The sequence below is a fragment of the Phodopus roborovskii genome, unplaced genomic scaffold (genome assembly GCF_943737965.1).
Source record: "Phodopus roborovskii unplaced genomic scaffold, PHOROB, whole genome shotgun sequence".
NCBI classification, from domain to species: Eukaryota; Metazoa; Chordata; class Mammalia; order Rodentia; family Cricetidae; genus Phodopus; species Phodopus roborovskii.
Genome location: NW_026126603.1, coordinates 4356405 through 4381362, shown reverse-complemented (window position 1 = coordinate 4381362; position 24958 = coordinate 4356405). Strand labels below are relative to the sequence as shown.

The 24958-nt window shown below is 37.8% G+C and overlaps 1 protein-coding gene across 3 annotated transcripts in view; it reads left to right on the top strand.

Moving 5' to 3' along the window:
- The window catches only part of Inpp4b (inositol polyphosphate-4-phosphatase type II B), a 330540-nt gene that overhangs the window by 252978 nt on the left and 52604 nt on the right, over nt 1-24958 (top strand). For all 3 annotated transcript variants that reach the window (XM_051205838.1, XM_051205837.1, XM_051205839.1), the window contains 3 exons: nt 922-1062; nt 3661-3758; nt 22513-22625. In XM_051205838.1, coding sequence (XP_051061795.1) covers nt 922-1062; nt 3661-3758; nt 22513-22625 — 352 coding nt within the window. The remainder of the gene's footprint in view (nt 1-921; nt 1063-3660; nt 3759-22512; nt 22626-24958) is intronic.

Sequence of the window (24958 nt, the reverse complement as noted above, 5' to 3'; positions counted from 1 at the left end):
GTGAGGAATGGTTAAAGTCTTGTGACCAAATTCAACCTTGATAGCAGTGGAGTGACATAGCAGCCTTTACAGGTATTTTTCCTTGAGTTTGAAGTAACCACATCATTCCCAGCATATCCAGGATGCTGCCTGTAGAGGACCGAAGGGCCCCTTACCCCACTCAAAACCATAGGACTATACTTTTGTTCTGTCTGACTTATGAAATAGATCATGGAGCCAAGTGAAGTGCACCTTGTCACATGTAAGGCTCTGCTTTGTTCCTTGTTGCTTTTCCCTTTTCAAACCTTTCGTTCTTCCTTCCCATTCTGTTTCTTGTCAAATGCATAAATGTTTGTTGCACAGCTCACTGAAGTTTTGAATTCTGGCTTGTGCAGTTTTTATTGCCTGTGTCAGATGTACAGCCAGACATGGTCCTTTTTCAGCATTTTCCACTTTCTGTTAAGCACCATCAAAACTCCCCTCCCCTTCTGTCCTCTACCCCCCACTCCCAGCCACCCCTCATGCTCTTTAAGAAGAAAAAAGTATCAGCTTGTGTGTTATAGCTCATTTGTTTCAAGAGAGAATCAACAGACCATATTCAATGTCTTGAATAAATTGCCCTATTTTAATATTAAAAAACTATTCTGCAACAAAAATGCAACACATCTTTACATAGTTAAATAAATATTCTATTCCACAACATGAATCTATGATCAATAGTGTTTTTTAATGGAATTTTCCAATGAAAAATGTTTCTGTTTTCTGCAAAATTTTCAAAAGAATCACAAATGTCAAAGGCTACATATTCTGTTATTAAACTATTTTACCTTCAAAAGCCTAAGACAGTGTTGAATTCCAACCTGTTTTCCTCCAAATGGAGCACAAACAACATATAGTAAATTCCAAGTAGCATTTCCTACCTCTGTTCTTTGCTGTCTGCAGTGAACACTATGTGGTGGAGGTCAAGCTTCCAGCTTCAGTGTTTGAGTCACTCCCTCTGCAGATTAAAGAAGGCCAGTTGCTTCACGTGTATCCAGTTCTGTTTAATGTTGGAATCAATGAGCAGCAGACTCTTGCTGAGAGGTAAGCCTCATGAGAAGGATGGTGTTCACTGCTTCTTTGACATGCCCTTTTTCTGCTTGTAGAATTTAGACATATATGTGTAGAGCATTTTCCTTTCAATTAATATACTAGGTAGTTACTAGTTACTTCTTATAAAAAGGAATTGTGCCTTCAAATGTGTCAAAACCTTGAGAAATATATTGATGACAATGGCAAAGTATGAACATGGCCTATGTGTGTGACTTATAGGGCAGGCACAGACTGAAATTCATAGCCTTTAAAAGATCTAGTTAGGATTTTTAAGGAGCAAGTAGCCTCTGGACTAGACTAGATTTAATCATCTGTGTGGTTGTAACTGAACTATAGGTCACTTGATTTTTTGAAATCATTCTCCTTTCTTCTATCTCCCTTGTAAATTAGAAATGTATATTTTAATTATCTAGAAAATGCATAAGCATAATAGGATTTGAGAAACTGAAAAAAAAAATACAGAATAGGGTACATTGCCAAGTGAAGTAGGAAAGTCAGTTTGCTTGGCACTCTGACATCAACAAATCACTCCCCTCTGTTCTTTTGTGATTTTGAATTTTGGTCTATCCAGACAACTCTTACATGTGATATATATTGCACAAATCCTTTAATATTTTGTTTAATATATATCCAAGATAATAAATATATATTATTTTATGTGACCATTCTTGATAATAAAGGATAATTGTATAAACCAGCTTTGACTAGCATAAAGATAGAAGACTAGACAGCTTAAATACTAAAGTTAATTCCTCAGAGTTAAGAGGCTGGGAAATACATGAGCCAGTTCCAGGGCATTGGTTTGTTGTGACAGCACTTTTTCTTTAGCTTTTTTTCTCTATGCTCACGTGACCTTTACTTTACACATGTGGAAGAGAAAGGTAGTGATCTTTGATATCACGTATCATAAGGACACTAATCCTGTGGGCTCAGAATTCATCCTCATATCATCCTTGGAGGTCACACCAGTAAATATAGACACACAGGAAGATATAGTTTCCACACATGAGTTTTGTGAGAATACAAAAACTTTAGTTCAACAGTCATCCAGGTGCTTATGGTATCTGGCCAAGTCAGAGAACCCTACGTAAACACTCCTGTGTGTTTTCTGGATACCGTATTCCTGTTCTTCAGATAAAATTTTTGTATAGATGTAGAATATGGGTTCTGTCAGGTACTGCTTTGCCATTGAAAGAAAGGACTCTCATCCTTTAGATGAAGTATGTCAGCAAATATCACATGAAATTTGGGCCATGAGATAATCAAAAATGCTGAAGACATAAAAGTAGTTAAGAAGGAATGTGATTCTGTTTCCTGTAGGGAGGTGGTTCTCAGCCTGTGTGTTGTAATTCCTCTGGGGTCACATATCAAATATTTATATTAGCAAAATTACAGTTATGAAGTAGCAACAAAATAAGTTTATGGTTGGGCTCACCACAACAAGAGGAACTTAGTTAAAGGGCCACAGCATTAGGAAGATTGAGAACCACTGTTGTAGGGAAAGTTGCCTTTCACTGGCTTTGAAGTATGGATAGGGATTCATCAAACTGGCCTAGAAGGTAAGACAGTATACTCAGAGGAAGATAACATGGAAAAAGTCTCATAAGCATTATGATGCTTAGATAAGGGAGGATGGTGTAACTGTATCCTGTAAGTGTCTTCTCATGCATTATATAGAGGTAAGATGGTACAACAAACGGGGTTGGATTTAGTTTTTATAGAAAGATGAGAAACAGTAAGTTTGGTGACTTGACGTACTGCACAGTGGGCTGACTGATACACAACTTATATGAATAACCATTTGCTGATTGAAATAATATTCTAGGAAAATGTTAAATGATAGGTGGGAGGGAAAAGTGGGGCTGGAGGTATATCACTAACATGTCTTCAGAGGACTGAGAGGAATTACATCTGGTAATTTGAAAACTTCGGTGAGTGATGGATTTAGTGGGAGAATGAGGGAATCTGAGTGCTACTTAGATTTCAACTCCGAATTTGTGGTAGAAACTGCAAGCAGGTTTAGAAATAATCAATAGAAGAAAAATAATTTCAGTTTGTGGTTTAGAAAAAATAGTAAATCTATACTGAGAGTTAAGTTGACACCTAGGAAAAACTATATATGTGTATATTTGGACAGAGAAAAATATCTATTTGTGACACTGGGACACACTCAAAGAGAAGGCAGATGCAGTGGAAAAGAGAAACAAGCTTTGTGAAGGAGCCTGAGGAGTACTATACACAGCTAATAGGCTTTGGAGTCCCAGAGTGAATGTGTTCAAGTTTAAGTCCTCCCTGGGAGACTTCAGGAATGCATCTGTGCACAAAGTAGTTGGCAGAAGGCAAGATGTCTTCCAGACATGTTCTTCTAGACCTTTCTGCAAGCATGAACAGAAGACTTTGAATGTATAGAGACAGAAGGGATGCGGCCTTATAGAAGAGGCATGGAGAGGGTTAGAAAAAAGATTGCCATGTTACTTTTTTGGGTGCCATTCATTATCCCCTGACTTCCTTCTTTGTTTTTTGTTGCGTTTCTTTCTTTCTTTTATTTATTTTTGGGTTTTGTTTGCGTGTCTTATTTTCTATTTTCAGGTTTGGAGATGTTTCTTTGCAAGAAAGTATTAATCAAGAAAATTTTGAACTTGTTCAAGAATATTATTCAATATTTATGGAAAAGATGCCTCCTGATTGTAAGTATATGAGCTGTAGAAAACATTATCACTTTTTATTAACAGTCTTAAGGGGAGGCTGGATACAATGGCTATGACTAAAGCAGCATGAAGTAGAGAGTGGGAGAGATTTTAACATTTTGTGAAGAAAAGAACTGCTTGCCAAAGGGAGATGCACAAAGCCTGTGTCCTTACTTTGGTTGCTATCCTCAATGTACCTGATGTTTGTGCTGGGACACTAAATGTAGTACCAGTAGAAAATGCCAAAATTTAGAAATATGGTAGTTAGGATTAGAAATCCCAATTGAGTACAAAATATCTTCATGTAATTCCTTAACACTTAAAATATCAGGCTGATTTTATTTTAATCTTTTAGACATATGAGATGTGGTTTATAAATATTAAGAGAAAAGCAGGAAAAATACATGTTCTCCAGTGTAATGATGAGTTTTATAAATTAAGGAACAAATTTATTGTTTTATGTGCAAATTTTAAACATCTAAGATGATAGACATTTTAAACTTTGAAAATATTTTCTCTACTATTCATCTTCATTGCTCTCTCTTCCACTTTAGCTCTTAGTATTTGGATTCAAGCAATGACAATCTATCTCTAGCATAATTCTGTTCAGATATGTGTACTGACAGGACACAAGTTTAACATGTGTGAAATGTTAAATTTTCACCAAAACCACAATCAAAGTAGAGTTATTATTAAGCTATAAGCAAATTGTTTTTTGGTCTGTGTCTGATGCATGGGCTCTCTAAAGAATATTGAGGCAGCAGAATATTGAGGTCTTTTGAGAACTTAATTAGTATTGCTTTAAAGATCCATGGATATGTGTACAGATAGATAGTAAGGACAGTTGAATTCATGGATAGAAATTCCATGAGTAGAAAAGCTGATAATATAACCAATTGTCTTTAGAAACTTGAAAAATGGTTATATAAAAATAAATGTATTAAATTTATTATTCATTGAAACTATGATAGCTTTTTAATTTTTAATTTTATATTTTTTTAATTTAAATTTGAAATAAGCTTGTTTTACATGTCAATCCCAATTCCCTCACCTTCCCATCCTCCTCTATTCCCCCAATGTCTACCCCATCCCCTTTCTGCTCCCAGGGAGGGTGAGGCATTCCATGGGGAGTCTTTGAAGTTGTAATAAAATTTGGAGCAGGGTGTTAGGAGTAGGCTTTTCCTGCCGGTCTGGTGTCACCGCCACGCCAGCCCCAAATAACACACAGAGACTCTGTATTTGATATAATGCTGTTGGCCAGGTACTTGTTTCTTATCAGCTAGCTCTATCTTAAATATTAACCCATTTTTATTAATCTAAGTATTTCCACCTGGTTTCATCTTACTGGAGAGTGGAGCCAGCCTCTATTCTCTCCAGTCTCTACATGCTGACTCCTCCTTACTACTTCCTTGAATTCTCCTTGTCTCCTAGTCCTGTCTATCTTGCTTTTCTATTGGAAAATAGTGCCTTATTCATTAGCCAGTATGAGAAACATTTGCAGAATGACATCTCCCATCAGCAGGGCCTAGGCTCTGCCCCATGTGTCTAGGCTGAGAGAGTATCCTCCCCCAGTGTGGAATGGGCTCCCAAAGTTCATTTGTAGACTAGGGATAAATACTGATCCACTACCAAAGGCCCCAGAGACTGTCTAGTCCTCCCAACTAACACTACATTCAGAGATTCTGGGTTAGTATTATACTGGTTTCTGAGCTATCAGACTGGAGTCTATGAGCTCCCCCTTATTAAGGTCAGCAGTTTCTATGGATTTCTCCAGCCTTGTCTTGACACCTTTGCTCATTATTCCTCCCTGTCTGCAAATGGATTCCAGGAGTTTGTCTGAGTGTTTAGCTGTGGGTGTCTGCTTCTGCTTCCATCAGCTACTGGATGAAGGCTCTAAGATGGCACATCAGGAAGTCATCAATCTCATTATAATTATCAGGGAAGGGCATTTAAGGTAGCCTCTCCACTATTGCTTAGATTGTTAGTTGGGGTCGTCCTTGTAGATCCCTGGACATTTCACTAGTGTCAGATTTCTCTTAAAAATATATGACTCCCTCTATTATGGTATCTCTTTTCTTGCTCTCCTCTATTCTTTCCCTGCCTCAATCTTCCCACTCCCTCATGCCCATATCTCCTGTCCTCTTCCTCCTAACTCCCACTCCCCTCTTGTCCTTTTCCCCTTCTCCAGGCAACCATGTATGTCTCTCTTAGTGTCCTCCTTGTTTTCTAGATTTTCTGGTGGTGTGGATTATACTCCTTTGCTCTATGTCTAAAATCCCTATATGAGTGAGTACATACTGTGTTTGTCTTTTTGTGACTGGGTTACCTCACTCAGGATGGTTTCTTCTAGTTCCTTCCATTTGCCTGTGAATTTGAAGATTCCCTTGCTTTTTCCTCTGAGTACTCCATTGTGTAAATGTACCACATTTTCTACATCCATTCTTCAGTTGACAGACATTTAGGTTGCTTCCAGGTGCTGGGTTTACAAATAATGCTACTATGAACAGATATCCTTGTTGTAAGAATGTGCATCTTTTGGGTATATGCCTAAGAGTGGAATTACTGGATCTTGAGGTAGACTTATTCCCATTTTCCTCAGGAACCACCATATTGATTTCCAAAGTGGCTGTATGAGTGCACTCCCACCAGTGGTGAAGGAGTGTGCCCCTTTTCTACGTCCTCTCCAGCATAAACTGTCTTTGGTGTTTTGATGTTAGCCATTCTGACAGTAGTATGATGGTATCTCAGAGTTGTTTGATTTACATTTCCCTGATGGGTAAGGATGTTGAACACTTTCTTAAGTGACTTTATATGGAAAAACAAAAGATCCAGAATAGCTTTTTAATATTTTTATTCTTTGAATATCATTTCTGTCTTCCCTTTCCTTTTATTAGACCCTTATTTACCGCGATATAGACCTTTTCATACACTCATGTCTGTCAAAACATGGCCTTAATTTTTTTAATTGTTGTTAAATAAATACACACATTAACACACACAAGCATATATATTGTACTATTATATATACTATATATGTACCTTAATGTATAGTAAATATGAAATATATTAAATTAACTGATCAGTCTGTATAAGGTTATTTGTATGTTTATGATTTTGGAGCTGATCACTTGGTATTAGATAACAAACTTGGGGCCTCTTCTGGGGAAGACTCAACATTCCTGAGTTTCCTGAAATTCTTTCTGATGGACTGAGGCAGCATGTCTACTCGTGTCCTTGTTCAGGTCTTGCTTAGATAGCCATGTTGATGAGATTTTGTGGGTGTATTTTCTCTGGTATTTCTATAAGACTAAATCTCAGAGCAAACTTTCTGTTTCTTTTCCCCTCTTCCCCCATTATCCTTTTGCTAAAGAAGTTGTTGTGCGTGTTTAACTTGGGGCTGATTATCAAGTTACTTGTTCTCTGTTTTGATCAGTTGAGTTTCTGCAGTGGTCTCTGTCTACTGCAAGGACCCACATCCTTGATGAGAGATGACTTATACTTCTCTGTAAAAGTCCTCATGGATCTTGGAGGAGAACCTAAAACTGCCACATTACAAAAGCCAGAAAAATTTCTATCTATATCTTAATGGATAGCCTCTATTTTTGTCACATCAAGGCTATGATGGATCTTCCCTAGGCTATGTTTTTATTTAGCATTTGATAGTTTTTATTTTTTCTTTTACTCATATAGGAAAATTTGTGAGCAAGTATAATCTTCCCCAAGTATTCACTAATTCCATGGCCTATATAGGCTCAGTGGATAGTCTCAATTCAGTAATCTATAAAAATGGTTTTCTTTAGTATCTTTTCTGAATGTTACTGAGCATTTAGCCTTTAGGTGTTAATAAGTGGGAGTGAGCTGTATAATTAAAGTGGCCCATCAGCCTTGATCATGTCTGAGATGCTTAATACAGTCTTGGGAAGTATCAGCTAATTTGTTTGAAAACCTCAATGCCCTTGGAATAACTAAGTTCATGTAGGATCCTATAATCTTATTTTCCCTCAGCTGGAAAAAAAAAAAAAAGGTCATGATTGGAAGGGGAAGGAGCCTTAGTGGACAGGGCACTCTCCACAGTGAGTAGTCATTCTCCTGTCAGTCTTTACAAAATGTTGGACTGAAGCAGCTAATATGTATCAGAAATAACAACAGGATCCTCAGGGCATTGATAGATGTCTCCAGAGTGCTGTTGTGGGTTCTTCCTTCTGGGTTTCTTTGTACAGTGTTGCAGTTTTCAGATGTTTGTTTCTATCCTGACACCAAGGCCATTGTAAATCTTCAGGAGCTATTTCCCCTCAGGCCCTTCCTTTGATAGTCTCCTGCACTTTTGATCAGCTGGGGCAGTTCCAGCAGGCAGGGATAGCACTATGCTCCCTCTAATCCTAGCACAGGGCCTGTTGCTGTTCCTGTCCCTGCCTCCCTAAATTATTAAGACTTAACTTTTGAATTCAGAATAAAGTCAAGGAAAGGGCTCTTCTCTAACACACTAGCACAGATAGCTTCAGGTTTCAAAGTCACTATGATGTCATGTCTGTATTCAAGAGCTTAGTATAAGGGACCAGAGAAGTTTTCTCCCCTCCTTAAAGGAGGAAGGACTGATTGCTAGTTATTCCACCCAAAGTTATAGCTTTTTTCCTAATATTCATTTTCAAATATTTTTCCTTTACCCAAAATGCAGTCAAAGGTATTAACACCCATGTTTACTAGAAATTCACCATATATGGACTTCTTTTTTCAAACAATAAGGGTAGGCTGTGCAGCATTAAAAGCTAAAAAGGAAAAATAGGGAAGACACTTGTTTTAGCTGTTCTAAACTATTACTAAAACACATAAGTTCCTTGTCATATATAGTATTTCTGCCCTTATATCAATAAAATTGCATATAAAACACTTTGTTGTAGAAAATCTCAGTTTTACAACAAGAATAAGTATAATATTATCATATGTTTCATCATACATATGCAATTTTGCTGAAATTCTCACATTCAATTTAGCAGACAGTCACAGAAATGATATTATTTATAAAACTCTGCATCAATCACTAGAGAAGATGAAGATGAGTAGGTCTGTGCCTGGGTACCATGCAATCTAATGAGTCAGTGTAATCAAGGAATAATCTACATTACATCCAAATCACTTTTCAGAAGAGAGTGGTTTTGGGGTGATGGATTTTTCCTGAATAACTTAGCTCTATGGTTTTGCTATTGTTGCTTTACTTTTTCCTGTATGGTTTCTGACATATGTGGCTATACATGGTTAAAGCATTCAATTCTGCACTTAGAAAAATGAAGTATCCTACATAACTCCCCCCTTGACAAAAATGAAGTAATAAAATATGAAACTAATGTTTCATAAATAATTTCAGATAAATTATATGACTATTTTTATATATAGTCCCCATACAAAATGAGGAAAAGATCTGTATATGCAAAGACTGAAGACATAGCCCATCAAGATGGAGATGGAGAAGTTACTTGGAGTGGAGTCAAAAAAGAAAGTGACAGAATTGTCAACCAGGGGATGGGAACAAAGACAACAGTACATTTATTAATAATAGGGAGTGAGAAGAAGCAATTAGACTTGGGTAGTCAATGGCAACATTTCATGGAATACTTTTGAATAAAATGTGTAAAACAAAAGTCCCTCATAAGCTCTTAAAGTGAGAATAAGATGAGAATACATATGGTATATGGAAGAAGACAGAGTAAGAGGCACATGCTTTGGAAGCACAACAATGCACACTAAGAGAAAAGGCAGGCTCAAAGCAATAAAAGTAATTAAGAGCATAGTTTTATCTTTTGTTCCCTTTCATTTGTCAAAGTATCTGGTGTCTTATTTAGTGTTTCTATTGCCATGGAGAGACACCATGACCACAGCAACTTTAATAAAGGAAACAATTCATTGAGATGGCTCGTTTATAGTTTCAGGGGTTGAGTCTATTATTATCATGATGGGGAGCATGGCAGATTGCAGGCAGATGTGGTACTGGAGTATCTGAGAGTCCTACCCTTGTAGGCAGCAGAAAGTAGACTGGACACACTGGATGGTATTGTGAGCACAGGAAATCTCAGGCCCATCCTCAGAGTGACACACTTCCTCCAATAAGATCATACCTACTCCAAAAAGCTACACCTCCTAATTGTATCACTCCCTATGAAATTACAGGGGCCAATTACATTCAAACTACTGCAGCATGTGTGAACCTGTATAAAGACAGATAAAAAGGTCAATGTGGTAGGTTTGATCTAAGGACATGGTCTTCCTGAGAAGTTGTAGTGAAGGAGACAATGGGACTCTTGCTACCACCAGAAAGCCAAAGTAAAGCCCATAGAGTGATCCAAAGACTCCATCTCCCCATGAGGCATAATAAATGATCCCTAAGTGGAAGAAAAACAATATTCTGGCTTCTAGAAAGAGACCATCCATGTCTGTGTGAAGTCCCTGAACCTGGCAGTGTGACGACTCCAAGAATTAGGCCAGTGCTAGGTCATTAAGCATTATATTCTGTATGTAGGTGATGTTGTATGAGGCTGTAGTGTGATTTGAAGTTATTTCTCACAGGTATTGGGTCCCTACTGTTGTCCAGTGGCTTTGCAGGAAGAAATCTCGGAAGCAAAGATTCATATCGAATTCACCATCTTTAAATCAATCACAGTACCAATCATAATTGATAAAATATATATTTTTATTTTCTTATATTGTCTTAATATAGGTTTCCCTTAGATATTTGATGGTAACCCTGAACTCAGTGACCTTCCTGCCTCAGTCATCTGAGTATTGGGATAAAAGGCATTAGCCTCCATGTTAAATCAAGCATATACTTTGTAGATTTTTTTTTTTTGCAAAAGCTGTGCATGCATATTAAGAATTCGGTTCAGTTCTACCATAAAATACTGTAGTTTACTTAAGCCGAAATATTCTCTGTCATTGAACTTTTACCTTGTATTCAGTTTTCACTTTCTTTTTTCTTTTATACTTTGAGAGAACCCAAGAAACCAATTAGCTGTTCTCAAACGCCTCAGCATTTTCTATTTTTACTGTGTCAGTTGACCTTTATTCTCAACAAAACATAGATTATATGTATCAAGTCTTTTCTCAGGACAACCAACAATGATATAAAATTTATAAAGTAAAATTACCACATTGAGATAAAAGGACCTGATAGAAGGAAAGTGATGCTTACATTTAATACAACTTAGATGAACTTAAGTTGAATTTTATCATGCCTCATGTCATAGACAGAAACAACTCACTCCTAGTATAGATAATGTAGTGTGTGTGTGTGTGTGTGTGTGTGTGTGTGCATGTGTGTGTGTGTGAGTGTGTTCATCTCTGTACAAGTTTACATGTGTATAAATGAGTATAAAAGCCAGAGAATAATCTTGGTTTCCCTCTCTGAGTGATTTTGAGAGAGCATAGGCTGGAGCTGATGATTAGCCAGCTCCAAGGGTTCCACATGTCTCTACCTAACTAGTGCTAGCTAGTGGAGTTACAATTGAGCACTACTTCACTCAGCTTTTTGTACATAGGTTATGAGGATCTGACTCATGTCATCATGCTTTGGAGGGAAGAACTTTCCCAAATCACCCATATCTCCAGTCCACAATCATTTGCATATTTTAATATTGCCACCCAACCACTTAATATCTAGCTGGCTATTTAAAGATGGGACATTATTTTTCATAAATCCAAATAATATATTGTTTTGAAAAATAAATATGTGATAATACTTTCCTGAATAGAATTAATGGACTTTGTTCCTCAAAAGAATGAAAAGAGCAGAGCTTAGAGGTGATAAGTCAGCACTGAATTCCCAGGAAAGTCTACCTATGAGGGATGCTATAAGTATTCCTGAGAGTACTGTCTATCAGGAGGCTGATGTGACCCATCCTATAAGGAGAAAGCAATCAGTCTTAGATTTGTAAAGCTTCTTCAGCAACCCACACTGTTGTCCTCACATACTATTCAATGCCATAGAGTCACCCATTCATTAAAGAGCTGAATGGAATGTCATAAAGACTGTGACTACTTAAATGGGCAAGTTCTTCAGTTACTGATAATACTATGAGCTCTGTCTCAGACAGAGCTATATAGTGGAATTGATAGTGACAAGTGATAGCTTGCTTACCTGAGACACAAGTACTGCCACTGTTCTACCACAAATGGGCACCTCACCTGTGAGGTACTGTACATTAACCAGCCAAATGTGCTATGATGCCACATCAGGGTCACCACAGACATTCACTTCAATGTGCTGCTGCCACAGATTTTCGGCTATGCTTTTCAACCTCAGAAACTGATGTAATCCTGAGTCTGGTCACCACATTTCATCAGGCTCTGGAAATAACCCATGTTTATGGAATAGGGAAATGAAGTGAGGCAGTTATACTATGGAGTGTGAACACACACACACACACACACACACACACACACAGAGAGAGAGAGAGAGAGAGAGAGAGAGAGAGAGAGAGAGAGAGAGAAGACACCACAGCACCACAGAGATCTGTAACAAAATAGATACTTTCTGATTAGCAAAGAGTCTTTCTCATAGTGATTGACTATTTTCCAGATTCCAAAGTGAATATGTAAATTACTACCTATTCCGCCCACACACTTATAGTAATACTAGATTTTCTTGAACCAGTTATATATAATTGCTCCTTCTTGGTGCTAACTAGAGCATTTTAAGAGAATACCACGCATATATGGGGCTTTGGAGATATCTTGTCCAGGGTTTGGCTGTGAGCAATTGAAACCAGAGTAGACTCATCTCCCTGGTAGTATCTCTTTCCCAAACACAAATACAAAAATATTTTGTATTTACTTGCTTTTCAGTGCCTCCAAGGAGGCACTGAAAAGAGGCCAGCAGGTGTATGAGAGATTACCCTGAAGTCAGGTTTAAGTCATGGAGGGCATGTAAGTCAGACAGGATATACTGCAACCAATGATCCTATAATAAATATAAGAATACCATGTTCTAGCAGCCCATGTCCCTTAGCCCCCAAGGCAGAAGCACATGAACTCTGTGAATCTTCAGATTTCAGCAATAGCTAATACTCCATGGAACATTTCTAAATAAACTCATGGTTAAAGGTTATTTTGGGGGAATGGTGGTGAAATATTGTTTATGATTTAATAAAACTTGCCTGGGAATCAGAATGCAAAGCTATCCACAGCCATGGCAGCTGGGCAGTGGTGGCATACATCTTTAATCCCAGGAATCAGGAGACAGAGGTAAATGGATTGTTATGAGTTCAAGGCCACCCTGGGCTACATGAGAGTGAATCAGTCTAAAGGAATAACAGAGTTCACACCTTTAATCCCCGAAAGGTATATAGGGAACAGGCAAATGAATCTCATGTGAAATTCAGTTTCCAGTCACAGGGAAAACAAGATTTCCCTTTCAGCTTGGTATAGGTAAGAGCTACTGGCTGACTGCTTTGCTTTTATGATCTTCAGCTTGAATCCCAATATCTGTCTGTAGGTTTTTATTATTCATGCTACATAGGACAATGAACACATTTAATATACCATTAGCATATTGCAAAATAAGTGCTCGTCAGGACATCTTTTAAGAAATACTGACGTAGGTCAGACTTATTATTTATTAGGAAGGACTTGGTTTCCACCTTGGGTTCTGTTAGATCCACACATCTAGATAAAGGACAACAGGGATTCAGCTACACATTGATGACTTGAAGCTGGGTGTTTTCTTCATTTTTAAACCAACTACCAGTGCTATCTAGAACCTTATAGTCAGAACTTAAAAGACAGACTCAGATATCTATGCATTTATAGCTATAGGCTGGAGATAATGCTTTTATATTTGCTGTATTTGTAACTGGGGATTTGTTCTCAGCTCACATCCTGAACACCTCAGGGACATTCTTGAAAGGAAAAGCCACCAAACATGGTCAACTGAGTCTGATCTCTAGAACCTCCATGGTAAAGGAGAGAAGTGACTCCTATAGGTTGTGTGCTTGCTCCACATATACCCCTCCCCCACACACAACACTAAAAATCCAATGTGCTATAAAATAGCATTCAATCTGTATTTTCTCAATGTGCATAAAATCAGAAGTAAAGATACTTAGTTGTCATTAAATTATAGATTGGTTAGAAGCAAGAAGCACAAACAACACTGCAAAAAGTAAAAGTAATCACATTATCAGGCAATCAAATAGCCACCAGCCCAGCCAACCAAAAACTGAACCGATGCCCGCATCCCCAGTGTTGCTTTACTGTGTTCACAGCTTGTTACGTTCCTGCTTTTCCCTTTGCTGCTTTGACCTTCTGTCATCCCTACAGAGAGATGTCTGCCTTCTGTTGTCTTTGCGAGGAGATGTCTGACCTTCCATCATCCTATCTCTTCTTCTTTACTTTTTACTGGGTTTCCAAACTTAAGAAGTCCTATCATGTATTTCACATTCTGCCAAGCATTGAGTTTGGATGGTCTCCCAGTACCCTAGCCTCTTCAGCCAGCATGAAATGGCTTAGGATAAAAAGACAAGAATTCAGTTGAAAGCCCACTTAGATAAGTCTCAGCTGCTTGGAACACTTAACATTTCATTGTCAGCCAAAGGAGGGTAATTAGCATTCATACACTTTGTACTTCAAAGTGCATTCCCCCATTATCTCTCTAGGGAAAGGAAGTTAATATTTCCACTGTCAGTTTCTATGACAAAAAAGATGTCACATTCCACTTAGGAAAGCTAGAGAGATGGGGAGGATAATGGTTGTTGTGCATTCTGAAATTCTCAGGGAATTATGTTTCTGCAGGGTTCTAACAAGTCCCTGATCCTTCCAGTTATAGGGATTGTGAATTCTATTTATCATTTGAAACAAATTTACAACATTCTTTCTATTAATACCTTTATTTCTCTTTCTTGTATGCACTCCTTCACACCTGTATTAACTTTAATTACTGTTTCAAGTGATTTCCAATTCTTTGATATATTTTCAAAAATAATTACCTTTTTTTTGGAATATCCATAAAAGTTTATAAGAAAATTGCCATAAAGGTATTGTTGCTTTTTTTTTTTTTTTTTTTTTTTTGGTCTTATAGTAAGAAGTAGGTTAACACTATTGTCTTAATTTTAAAGATATACATTTAGAATTTAATTTAGAATTTAAGTGTCTAGATTTGACCTGGATTCTTGTTTCTCTAATGGCTCAGTTTCATTTGATGTTATATCCAACAAACAGAACATCTGTTGAGATTGACTAAAATTTAATTTCAAGTTCTAATTTAAAATCAAGGCAGGGATGTTAGCGAGATGACTTGGACACTGTTTCTTTCCAGAGGTCTTCCCAATACCCCCACGTCACTTGCAAAGCATCTGTAACTCAAGTTGCTGGGAAGTCCAATGCTGTGGTCTGGCCTCCGAGGGCACCAGGCCTGTCCATCATACATAGACAATATGCAGGGTAACAACCATACATGTAAAAGAAAAATAAGTAAATGAAAATAATTCACAGGAGAGATTGGTGATAATTTAGAATTTGACCTTTTATATAGTTTTATACTCTAAATCCCTCTTCTTTTTAATATGAATAGTCAGTCTCTCTTTAATTACGATTTCTCTTCTCATCAACCCAGAAAGGTGAGACATCCTGTTTTCAAACTTTTATAACAATTTATATAATCATTTCCCCTCCCATTTTGCATCACACATCTCCAGAAAAGAGGAAATAGCCTTGAGAGAGCAGGACAGGGAGAACTAAAGACTGTCTTTATTAAGTAGGTCAGGTAGGTCAAAAAAGAGCAGTCTGTGAATGTTAATTAACACTTGGTGCTGTCTTGATAAATTGGGGATATGGGTGTCTCAGCTTGCTAAGTAAGAGGCTACTTCAAGTTGGAAGGGCTGTAGAAGAGTGATAAGATACACATTTCATGTCATCACTCACTCAGTGCTTCCCTTTTTATTTTGGAGATGTACCTTGCCCTGTTGCAGTAGTCAGCTGGTGGGCCATCAGAAGTACCTTCAAAGCTGTGTTCCTTCTTTAACTGGGTTTTGCAAACTCCACTTTTGTTCCTGTCTTCAACTACTCCCAACAGGCAAATCCTTTCTCTGTAGTTGCTGGGTAAAATAGGAAAAATGGAAGTTGGTCTGTGTGGGCAGGAGTGATCATCCATCTCCTCACCTTCTCACCTTAGCATAAAAAAAAAATGATTATCCATGCAGTTGGATTTGACTTACAGAATCCTGCGCTGGTTACACACACAAGACCTCCCTTAGCAAAGACATTCTTCGTCTATCCAGTTCTATTGCTGTGGAAAACCTTGCTAAACAGAACAGGGAGCTCAAGTTCAACTGTTAAAAGGCCACATAACAAAAGGAAAATGTCCTCTGATCATGAGATATTGAAGTCACTCTGAGAGTTCCTTAGTGTTGTAGCTCAACACACTGAGAAGCATGATCTATTCCTGTTCACCCACAAGTATACTACCATTAATTATTATTACGAGTATGTTTTTCACCTTCCTGGTCCCATGGCTGCACCAGTCCCAAATAACACAGAGACACTATATTAGATATAATGCTGTTGGCATGTTATTAGTGTTTCGTATTGGCTAGCTCTGTCTTAAATATTAACCCATTTCTATCAATCTAAGCATTTCCACATGGTCTTATCTTACTGGAGAGAGGGCCCAGAGTTCTGCCCTCTAGGTCTAAATGTTGAATCTCTCTCCTACCTTTCCTCTAAACCTCCTTGTCTCCTAGTCCTGCCTGTCTTGCTTTCCTGTTGGCCAACAGGGCTTTATTTATTAACCAATAAGAGAAACATATTTACAGAATAACATCTCCCATTTGATCATGTCATTATTATGTTTAGGACACTTGCTGTTAAAGGGGCATCATTTGATGAACCACAGAAGATAAGTATGTCTCACTTGCTCTATTCTGTAGGGGTGTAATAGGCAGATGCTCACTGGTTTGTGAAGGTGGTAGCATTGACACCTGTAAGTGTGTGAGGAAAATGTTTGCTATTTTGGATAGACTCTGTTTTGTCCTGATGAGACTGGCTTTCTCAGCAGCAACAAATATCTTTCTCTGTTTTTACAGTTGTCACAGGATTGAATAATGTAGGAGGTTCTGCCACACCTTTTATTAATTGTATTCTCTACAGTTTTATGAAGCATGGCAGGGTTGCTGTATTCACTTTACAATTGAGAAAGGAGCAGCACAGGGCCAAACAATTTGCCCTAGACCACACATTAAGCAGAAGTGATCTTGCATTGAAAGTCATTTTCTTAGAATCACGGCTTTGCTTTCAGAGACTATGAAAGTATCAAATACAGAATTAAAAAAAAATACAGATATGACTTAGGAAGTTGAAATCTATACCCCTGCATAAGAACCTTTATAAAAAGAAAATATTAACAGATAAAGTAAAAGCCCCTTTAGTGTCCCCCTCCACACTTAAGTCTTTCTTACTTTGTGGAAAGCAACACCTTGATTTTATTATATTTTACTCTTATGTTTTAATATATACATATATGCATATACACTTTTACACAGTGAAATCATACTATTGTTTCCATTTCTTTTTCTGGCTTAATATAGTTTGTATAATATCCATGATGAGATATGGCACTGCTTTCTTATTAGTTAGCATTTGTATTTATTTGTTAGTATTCTGAATTAACATTTAAAGTTTGCCCATTCTCTTTATCAACATTTTTGTCTTTTTATTGTTATTGTTATAAACAATAATAGAACTAGCATTTTGCACATTTCACCTCAAATTGTGTTTTACAACCCATTTTGGAAAACAATAAAAGAACACATGTATGGAGGTTGCTCGGTGTTTCAATTTTCTGAATTTGGTATTAGAATAATGCATGAACACATGGCTAAAGCCTCCAACAACTTTGTCATGTCAGCTGGTGTGGTCATTATGCTCACCTGTTTAGGTTACCATGTTTTTGAGGTTTTTTGGGTACATGAGCGGTTTTCAGGTCTTCACTATCTTCCATGAACTCTTATAATGCTTAAAGCCTAAATCCCCATGTCAACAATGCAAAACCATTACCTTAGTAAATGTGCTTTCATTTGAATATATTGGCCTAATGTAAAAATGTCAGAGATGTTGCTAAAATCCCAGCTAACTGTGCAAGCTCAAACAACACTTGAGAGAAAATCCTGGAGTAGGAGCTCAGACACTAGTTTGTCAGCTTCTTTTTAGAAGAAAAAATGTTACTTAATTTTGTGCTAGGCAGTGTTGGTTTACTGTTAGATAACAACTCAGTTAACAAAGTAAACAGACTTACATTGGCCATCCCAAACCTTGACTACTTCAGACCTGGGGCAAGTCAGATCATGGTGGCAGGAATATATGATGGAGAAAATTCATAGTACAGTCAGGAAGCAAACGAAAGGAAGAAAATGTTGGAATCCTTAAGTCTCCTGGGAGAGCCCAGCCCAAGTGCCCTAGCACTCCCACCAGGCCTCATGCCTGCAAGGTTGCACTTTTCCTGGCCGTCATGCATGTATTGTGTGACTTTGGGAGGACAGCCAACAGCCAAATTACAGCATGAGTTTTCTCTTGTTGATGTTGTATAATTTTGTTGGGTTGCCACTGGAATTTTTTTAAAAGGGTAAAACACGGATGTGATGCAGTATACACACTAAGATTAAAGGTTATTTCAAACAAGTTTTGTTATAGAGAACATGTGTGTCTATGTGTATGATATGTGACTTCTACAGGATGGCGTATTATTATTAATGCAAATATGTTTAATAATTAGAGACTACATGTAAGAAATAAAATTTAATGTTTTAATATACATATAATAAAATATACATATAATAAAAAGTAATATATCTATTACTTCAAATAGTTGCTACTTTCTTTGTATGTGAGGAGATATCAAAGTATACATTAATTAATTATGACCATTCTACATTGAGTTCCAAATTTTGTTTATCTTACACTAGAGTATATGTATTATTTTACATTGGTTTAAAAATTGTTTAAATATACTTGAGTGAACTGGCTTCAAGAGAATCTTCGTGACCTTGAGTATGTGAGTAACCAGTGGCTGTTGCTTTCTGGCTGGAGTCCAGGATCTACATCTAAGCAAAACACTAAGCTCAGGGCCATGCAGTGCTGAGCTCTGTTGCCCAGAGCACTCCAGGTTTCACCACCCTGATGCCTATGCCTTTGTCCTTTCTCTGTTTGTCCCTTGGCCTCTAATGCTCCTAGAGAGCCTAAATGTTTATTGTATCACCCTCTGCACCAGCCTGCCCTCCTAGAATTTTCCAGTCTTCCATAGTCCTTATATTTTATTAATTTGTTTTAATCACAGTATGCTTTCTTGAACTTAATATGGGCTTAGAAATTTTAAAAACAAATCTTTACATCATAGCTCTAAATTTTTTATTTTGTGTTTATATTCTGTTGTCTGTTGGTCTTATAAGAATTTTATTGTCTTAAAATAATATTTATTTGAAATGATTATAAAAACAGTTGCAAAATATATATCTTCTGATAATCTTAAAATTACTACTTAATTTCTAAGTGTTTCTTTCTGATTAGTCTGTATAAACACTGGTATATGATTGAGAGTGGCCTACCTGGCAATGTGATGTAGTCTGGTTTTATTTTGTTGTTGTTTTGTTTGTTTGTATTTGTTAACATGTCACAAGCTAGAGGGACTCCCAGTTGAGCAAATGCTTCTATAATGTTTGCCTACAAGTGTGGTGGCATATTGTTTATGATCTAATAAAGCCACTGAAGATCAGAATATAAACCCAGCCACACTAAACAGCCATAGAATCTGGACCGTGGTGGCACACATCTTTAAACCCAGGACTCAGGAGACAGAAGCAGATGGATCTCTGTGAGTTCAAAGCTACCCAGGGATATATGTGAATGAATCCATCTAAAAGCAAAACAGAGCTCATGCCTTTAATCCAAGCACCAAACAGGTATATAAGATAGGAATAGGGCATTCAGTATTCAGGTTTAGGCAATTAGTCTCCAGGGTTCAGACCTGGCATTCAGTCTCCAGTCACACTGAGGATTCATGGAGTCAGGATCACTCCTCCCCTTGCCCCAACATGAGGTAGATGTAAGAGCTAGTGGCTGGCTTCTTTGCTTCTTTGCTTCTCTGATCTTCAGTGGCTTTATTAAATCGTAAACAATATATCACCACATATAGGCACATCTATCATGCAATTTCTGAATTAATGATTAATGTAGGTAGGCCCAGATCACTGGGGTGGCATGCCATCCCTGAAAAAGGTGTACTGTATGGTATAAGAAAGAAGGTTGAGGAAGCCATATGGAATAAGCCAGTAAGCAGTATTCCACCATAGTTTATATTTCATTTCCTGCTTCCAGATTCTATTTTTGAGTTCCTGCCCTGATTTTCTTCTGTGTTGAACTGTGATGCAGAAGTGTAAGCAAAACTATCTCTTTCTTCCCCAACTTGCTTTTGGCAATGATGTTTTATTCCGGCAACAGTATCCCTAACTAAGAGAATATTTGGGGTCAACCTTTTCTTTCATAATCCATGATGAAAATTTGACATTTGAAATTTAATCATTTAGTAAAATCATGTTTATATTTCACATAGATGTTCTGGGTTAGTTTTATGGTTAAAATAAGGACTGTCTGTTTGGTGTCTTCCATGTAATTAGATAAACTACACTTGGTTCTTAGGCTTTATGTAACGAGTAAGGTTTTTCCGCCCACTGCTGGTCTTGTCCTGTTGCCGCACCAGCCCCAAATAACACACAGAGACTCTGTATTTGATATAATGCTGTTGTCCAGGTACTAGTTTCTTATCGGCTAGCTCTGTCTTAATTATTAACCCATTTCTATTAATCTAAGTATTTCCACGTGGTCTTATCTTACCGAGGAGTGGGGCCAGTGTCTAGTCTCCCTAGTCTCTACATGCTGACTCCTCCTTACTATTTCCTCAAATTCTCCTTGTTTCCTTGTCCCACCTATCTTGCTTTCCTATTGGCCAACAGTGCTTTATTCATTAACCAGTATGAGAAACATATTTACAGAATGATATCTCCCATCATTTATGTACTTCCTGTCTTTTAGCTTTGTCTAGGATCTCAGAAATTTCTTACGCCTCAGTTTGTGAGCTATCTAATACCTTTTGTACTATGCATTACAGATCCAACACTGTTTTAAGGAGTATTTATGTCCTCTTCATTGACTCATTACGTGTCAGGAACGTTTGGTTCCTAATTGCACATTGCCTTCATCTTTGGCGTATGGTGTAGGCCATTGGCTACCCTTGCTATAGCTGTTAGTATGCACACATCTGAGCAACAGCATGCCCCTCACCCTTCTGTTCTCTCCTGCCACTTCCCATTGCCTGTGCTCCTGGACAGCAGTGCTCTTCCTTTTCCTGTAAGAAACATTTGGCAATGTGTAAATGCAGTTTGCACTGTCAAAATGGAAAGAACGCTTCTGGTGTCTGAATAGAATAGTTCACAGAAGCAATTGGGAATCCTATAATAGTCAGTAGTTCCCTCACAAATAAAAAAGGTTCTTATTTGACTTAAAAAGGCAATTGCATTAAGATGGGGGAAACTTCCTGTTTAGAAACTTGCTTTGTATTGTTGAATTGAATTTTCAGACTTCCCTCTCACATGTCCAACTTAATATTTGCCTTGATCCAGGCTGGCTTCTTAGTGACAAAAAGAGATGGCATCCCAAGGCATCCCTGACTTATATGAAAAATCTTTCCCCTGTTGTTTCATGGGCAGTTTGATATTACCATAGTTATACAGAATAGAGGGAGAGGTTAAGGCAGTATCCCTCCATTGGAGATGTGTTTGCAAGGTCCTTTTGTGCACCAGGGATATATCCTGGTTCCATTGTCTGAGGTCCCTTAGACTGCTCAGTCCTTCTGGATGAGAAGTCCTAGTCCTTACTTCAAATGACTTGACAGATCTACATGACCCCACCTGGATGGCATTGCCCTACATGTGGAATTGGGGAGGGGGAATGGGAGGGGAGGATGGTCAGGGTGCATGTGAGGGGGCAGAGAGGGTAAAAGAGATGAATAGAGGGAGGGAGGGAGGAAGGGAGAGAGGAATGGAGGGAGAAGGAACTGGGATCAACATGTAAAATAATAAATTAAATTAAAAAGAAAAAAGAAACCCACAGAGACAGCTGACCTGAATAAGGGGGAGCTCATGCCCCCCCAGACTGATAGCTGGAAAGCTAGCATTGTACTTACTCAGACCCCCTGAACATGGGTCTCAATTAGAAGGCCTGGGCAGTCTACAGGACTCTGACAGTAGAAATAAGATGTATCCTTGGTGCACAAAAGGACTTTGGGAGCACATTCCCCATGGAGGGTACTCCCTTAGCCTAGTGACAGGAGGGAGGGCCTAGTCCCTACTCCAAATGACTTGACAGATTTTGATGATCCCTCCTGGAACGCCTCACCCTCCCTATGGAGTGGGTGGGGAATGGGATGGGAGGGGAAGTCGGGGGCCATGAAAGGATGGGAGGGAGAGGGAACTGGGATCGATATGTAAAATTAAAAAAAAAACATATTAAAAAATTTTAAAAATAATGAAAGAAAAAAATAGAGGGGGAGGAAACCAAAGCACGTGTTCAGATAAAGGATAAAGCTGAAGGGATTAGAATCATTTCCCTTATGTACTCTTTCCTCCAAAGGAAATTTCTCGTTTTGAAAGTTGCAATTTCAGAAATGTTACAACAAAACTCCATAAGAAGCTTCATGCTGACCATGTTTCATGGTTTTTTCCTTTAGATATTTCAAATTTTCAAGAACAAAATGATTTAAAAGGATTGTTGGACAATCTCCATCAAAATATTCAAGCCAAAAAAAGAAAGAATGTGGAAATCATGTGGCTGGCAGCAACAGTAAGCATGCGTGTCCATCTTTGCCCCTGCACACCATGACCAACAAGCATTGTCAGGGGCATGTGATGCAGGGTCTAAGCACCACACTTTGGTTCCTAAGTTTCATCTTGCAATATCCAGTTAACAAGGCTTCGTTGCTTTGTTGATGATCTCATTAACAGAGATGGAGAAAGATGAACCCAACATGGAAAATACTTCTTATTGACCCTCCTCATCAACTTTGGGCTTGCTTGTTACTCTAATATCAAAAAGAAGCATCTGTGCTTCTCTTGGTGCTATATGCTATGCATTCTCAATGTTATATGGCAACAAATTTTGAACTGCCACTAGAAAGACATGTGATTCCAAATGTGTGGTTGCCAGATCCCTGACTTAAGACCCGTGTACATAATGTTCAGTTAATGAGCTTGTAAATGTATTTGTTAATTTAGGTACTGGCATAGAATTTCTTACTGATTGATTGCCATGGGGTAAGGAGCTGAAATGTACATGGTTCTCTCTTTCACTTAATGGCACCCTCAGGGTGGAAGCTCTGCCTGTTTTCCTGTCTAGATTTCCACAAGAACTAGGGAGAGAATAATGCCTGTGTTTTCAGGCTCTTCCTTAGAAACTTGAAACAGAGCTCATATTAAATTTATGAAATGTGTTAAAATCTCAGATCCCATGCAGTTTCTTTGAGAAAGCATCCTTTCACCAGGAAAGGCACCCTGGAGATCTCTAGGATGAGTCTGTTTGCAGCCCTCAGTGTGTTACTCCTACAATTCAGAAGTCAGGCTTGTTAGCCCTGAGCACACATTACTTATGCTTCATCAACATCATTTAAATCAGCCTTCCTACTATTACCAATTTTACTTAGTCACTTCTGGAAAACAAAGAAGGGAAAATTTATTATGAAACCACAGAAAATAATCATCCAAGAAGACAGAAGGAAGCTTCTCCATACCTCCCTGACATGCTTGGATAGAACATAAAAGGCCACAAATCCAGGAAACACTGCTTTCAGGCAGGCCACTTGCACTGGTCACACTCAGCACCACACCAGTTACAGTTTTGTGTATCTTAATATACCACCATGGTTATTTATTTATTTATTGTATTTCAAAACACGGTTTCTCTGTATTGTTTTGCAGGCTGTCCTGGAACTCGCTCTGAAGAGCAGGCTGCCCTCGAGCTTACAGAGATCCACCTGCCTCTGCTTCCCCAGTGCTGGGATTTTTAGGCGTGTGCCACCACCGCCGGCATACCACCGTGGTTATTAATTCACTAAAATTTCACTATGGTAAGCCTTGCATCATTTTGCATTTTTGCTGAAAATAGCATCCAGTAAGTCTGATCATTTGCAGAAGCACCCAATAACTAGAGACCATATGAATATGGCATTATATGCATGAGATAAAATCATCTAAAAAGATAAAGCAATGATGGATTTATGAAAGTATGAGTGCGTATCTTTTCTTGGCACATTCTTTATCTCATTTTCCATCAATCATTTTTATTTCTAAAATGCTTTTCTGGAATGTAACCAATCATGTAAGCAATCAACTCACAGTTGATTGTGCATTCCAAGCATTGCAGTAAGTTGAAAACTCAATTTCAATATCAGTTTTCTAACCATAACAACGTAATAATACCCTTAAAATGAAGAAACATTTTCGCTAATGCTTGGCATTACCAAAGACTTTATTTCTGTTTGTCCTTTTCCTGCCTTCACATCTGTCTAATAAAATACTGCCTTTTTCAATGTTTCACAGTCTACTTAAAACACAGTTTTTTTAAACTATTTTTCTTGATTCAATTTAAATAATAAAAAGGAAAACTTTAAGAAACCAAATTTACTGGGCCAACAATGGCACACACCTTTAATCCAAGCATCTTGGTAGGCAGAATCAGACAGATCTCTGTGAGTTCGAGGCCAGCCTGGTCTACAGAGCTAGTATCAGGACAGCCAGCACAGTTAAACATAGAAATACTGTATCAACTACCTCCCCCTGCCAAAAATTAAAAAAAAAAACAAAAAAACACAAATGCTGAGTATGTACAAGCAAGCTTGCATTATTTACAAGCTGTAGAGAAACTGAAATCACGACCTTTCCTGTGGGGAAACAGACAACTTTCCACTTGACTATAAATGCAGAATACTAAACTATTTCAAGCAGGAGTGGTACATGTGAACGCAACAATTTATTTTAAGGAATATTAATTCTTTTAAAAATTATATCTCAAAAGTATCCATTAAAGTCTATTTTATGATGGTGAATAGTCTGCTTTTGAAATATGAAATACTATTTATTTGCAAGAATTAAAATTTTCTAAGTAAAAAGAGATTATGTGGT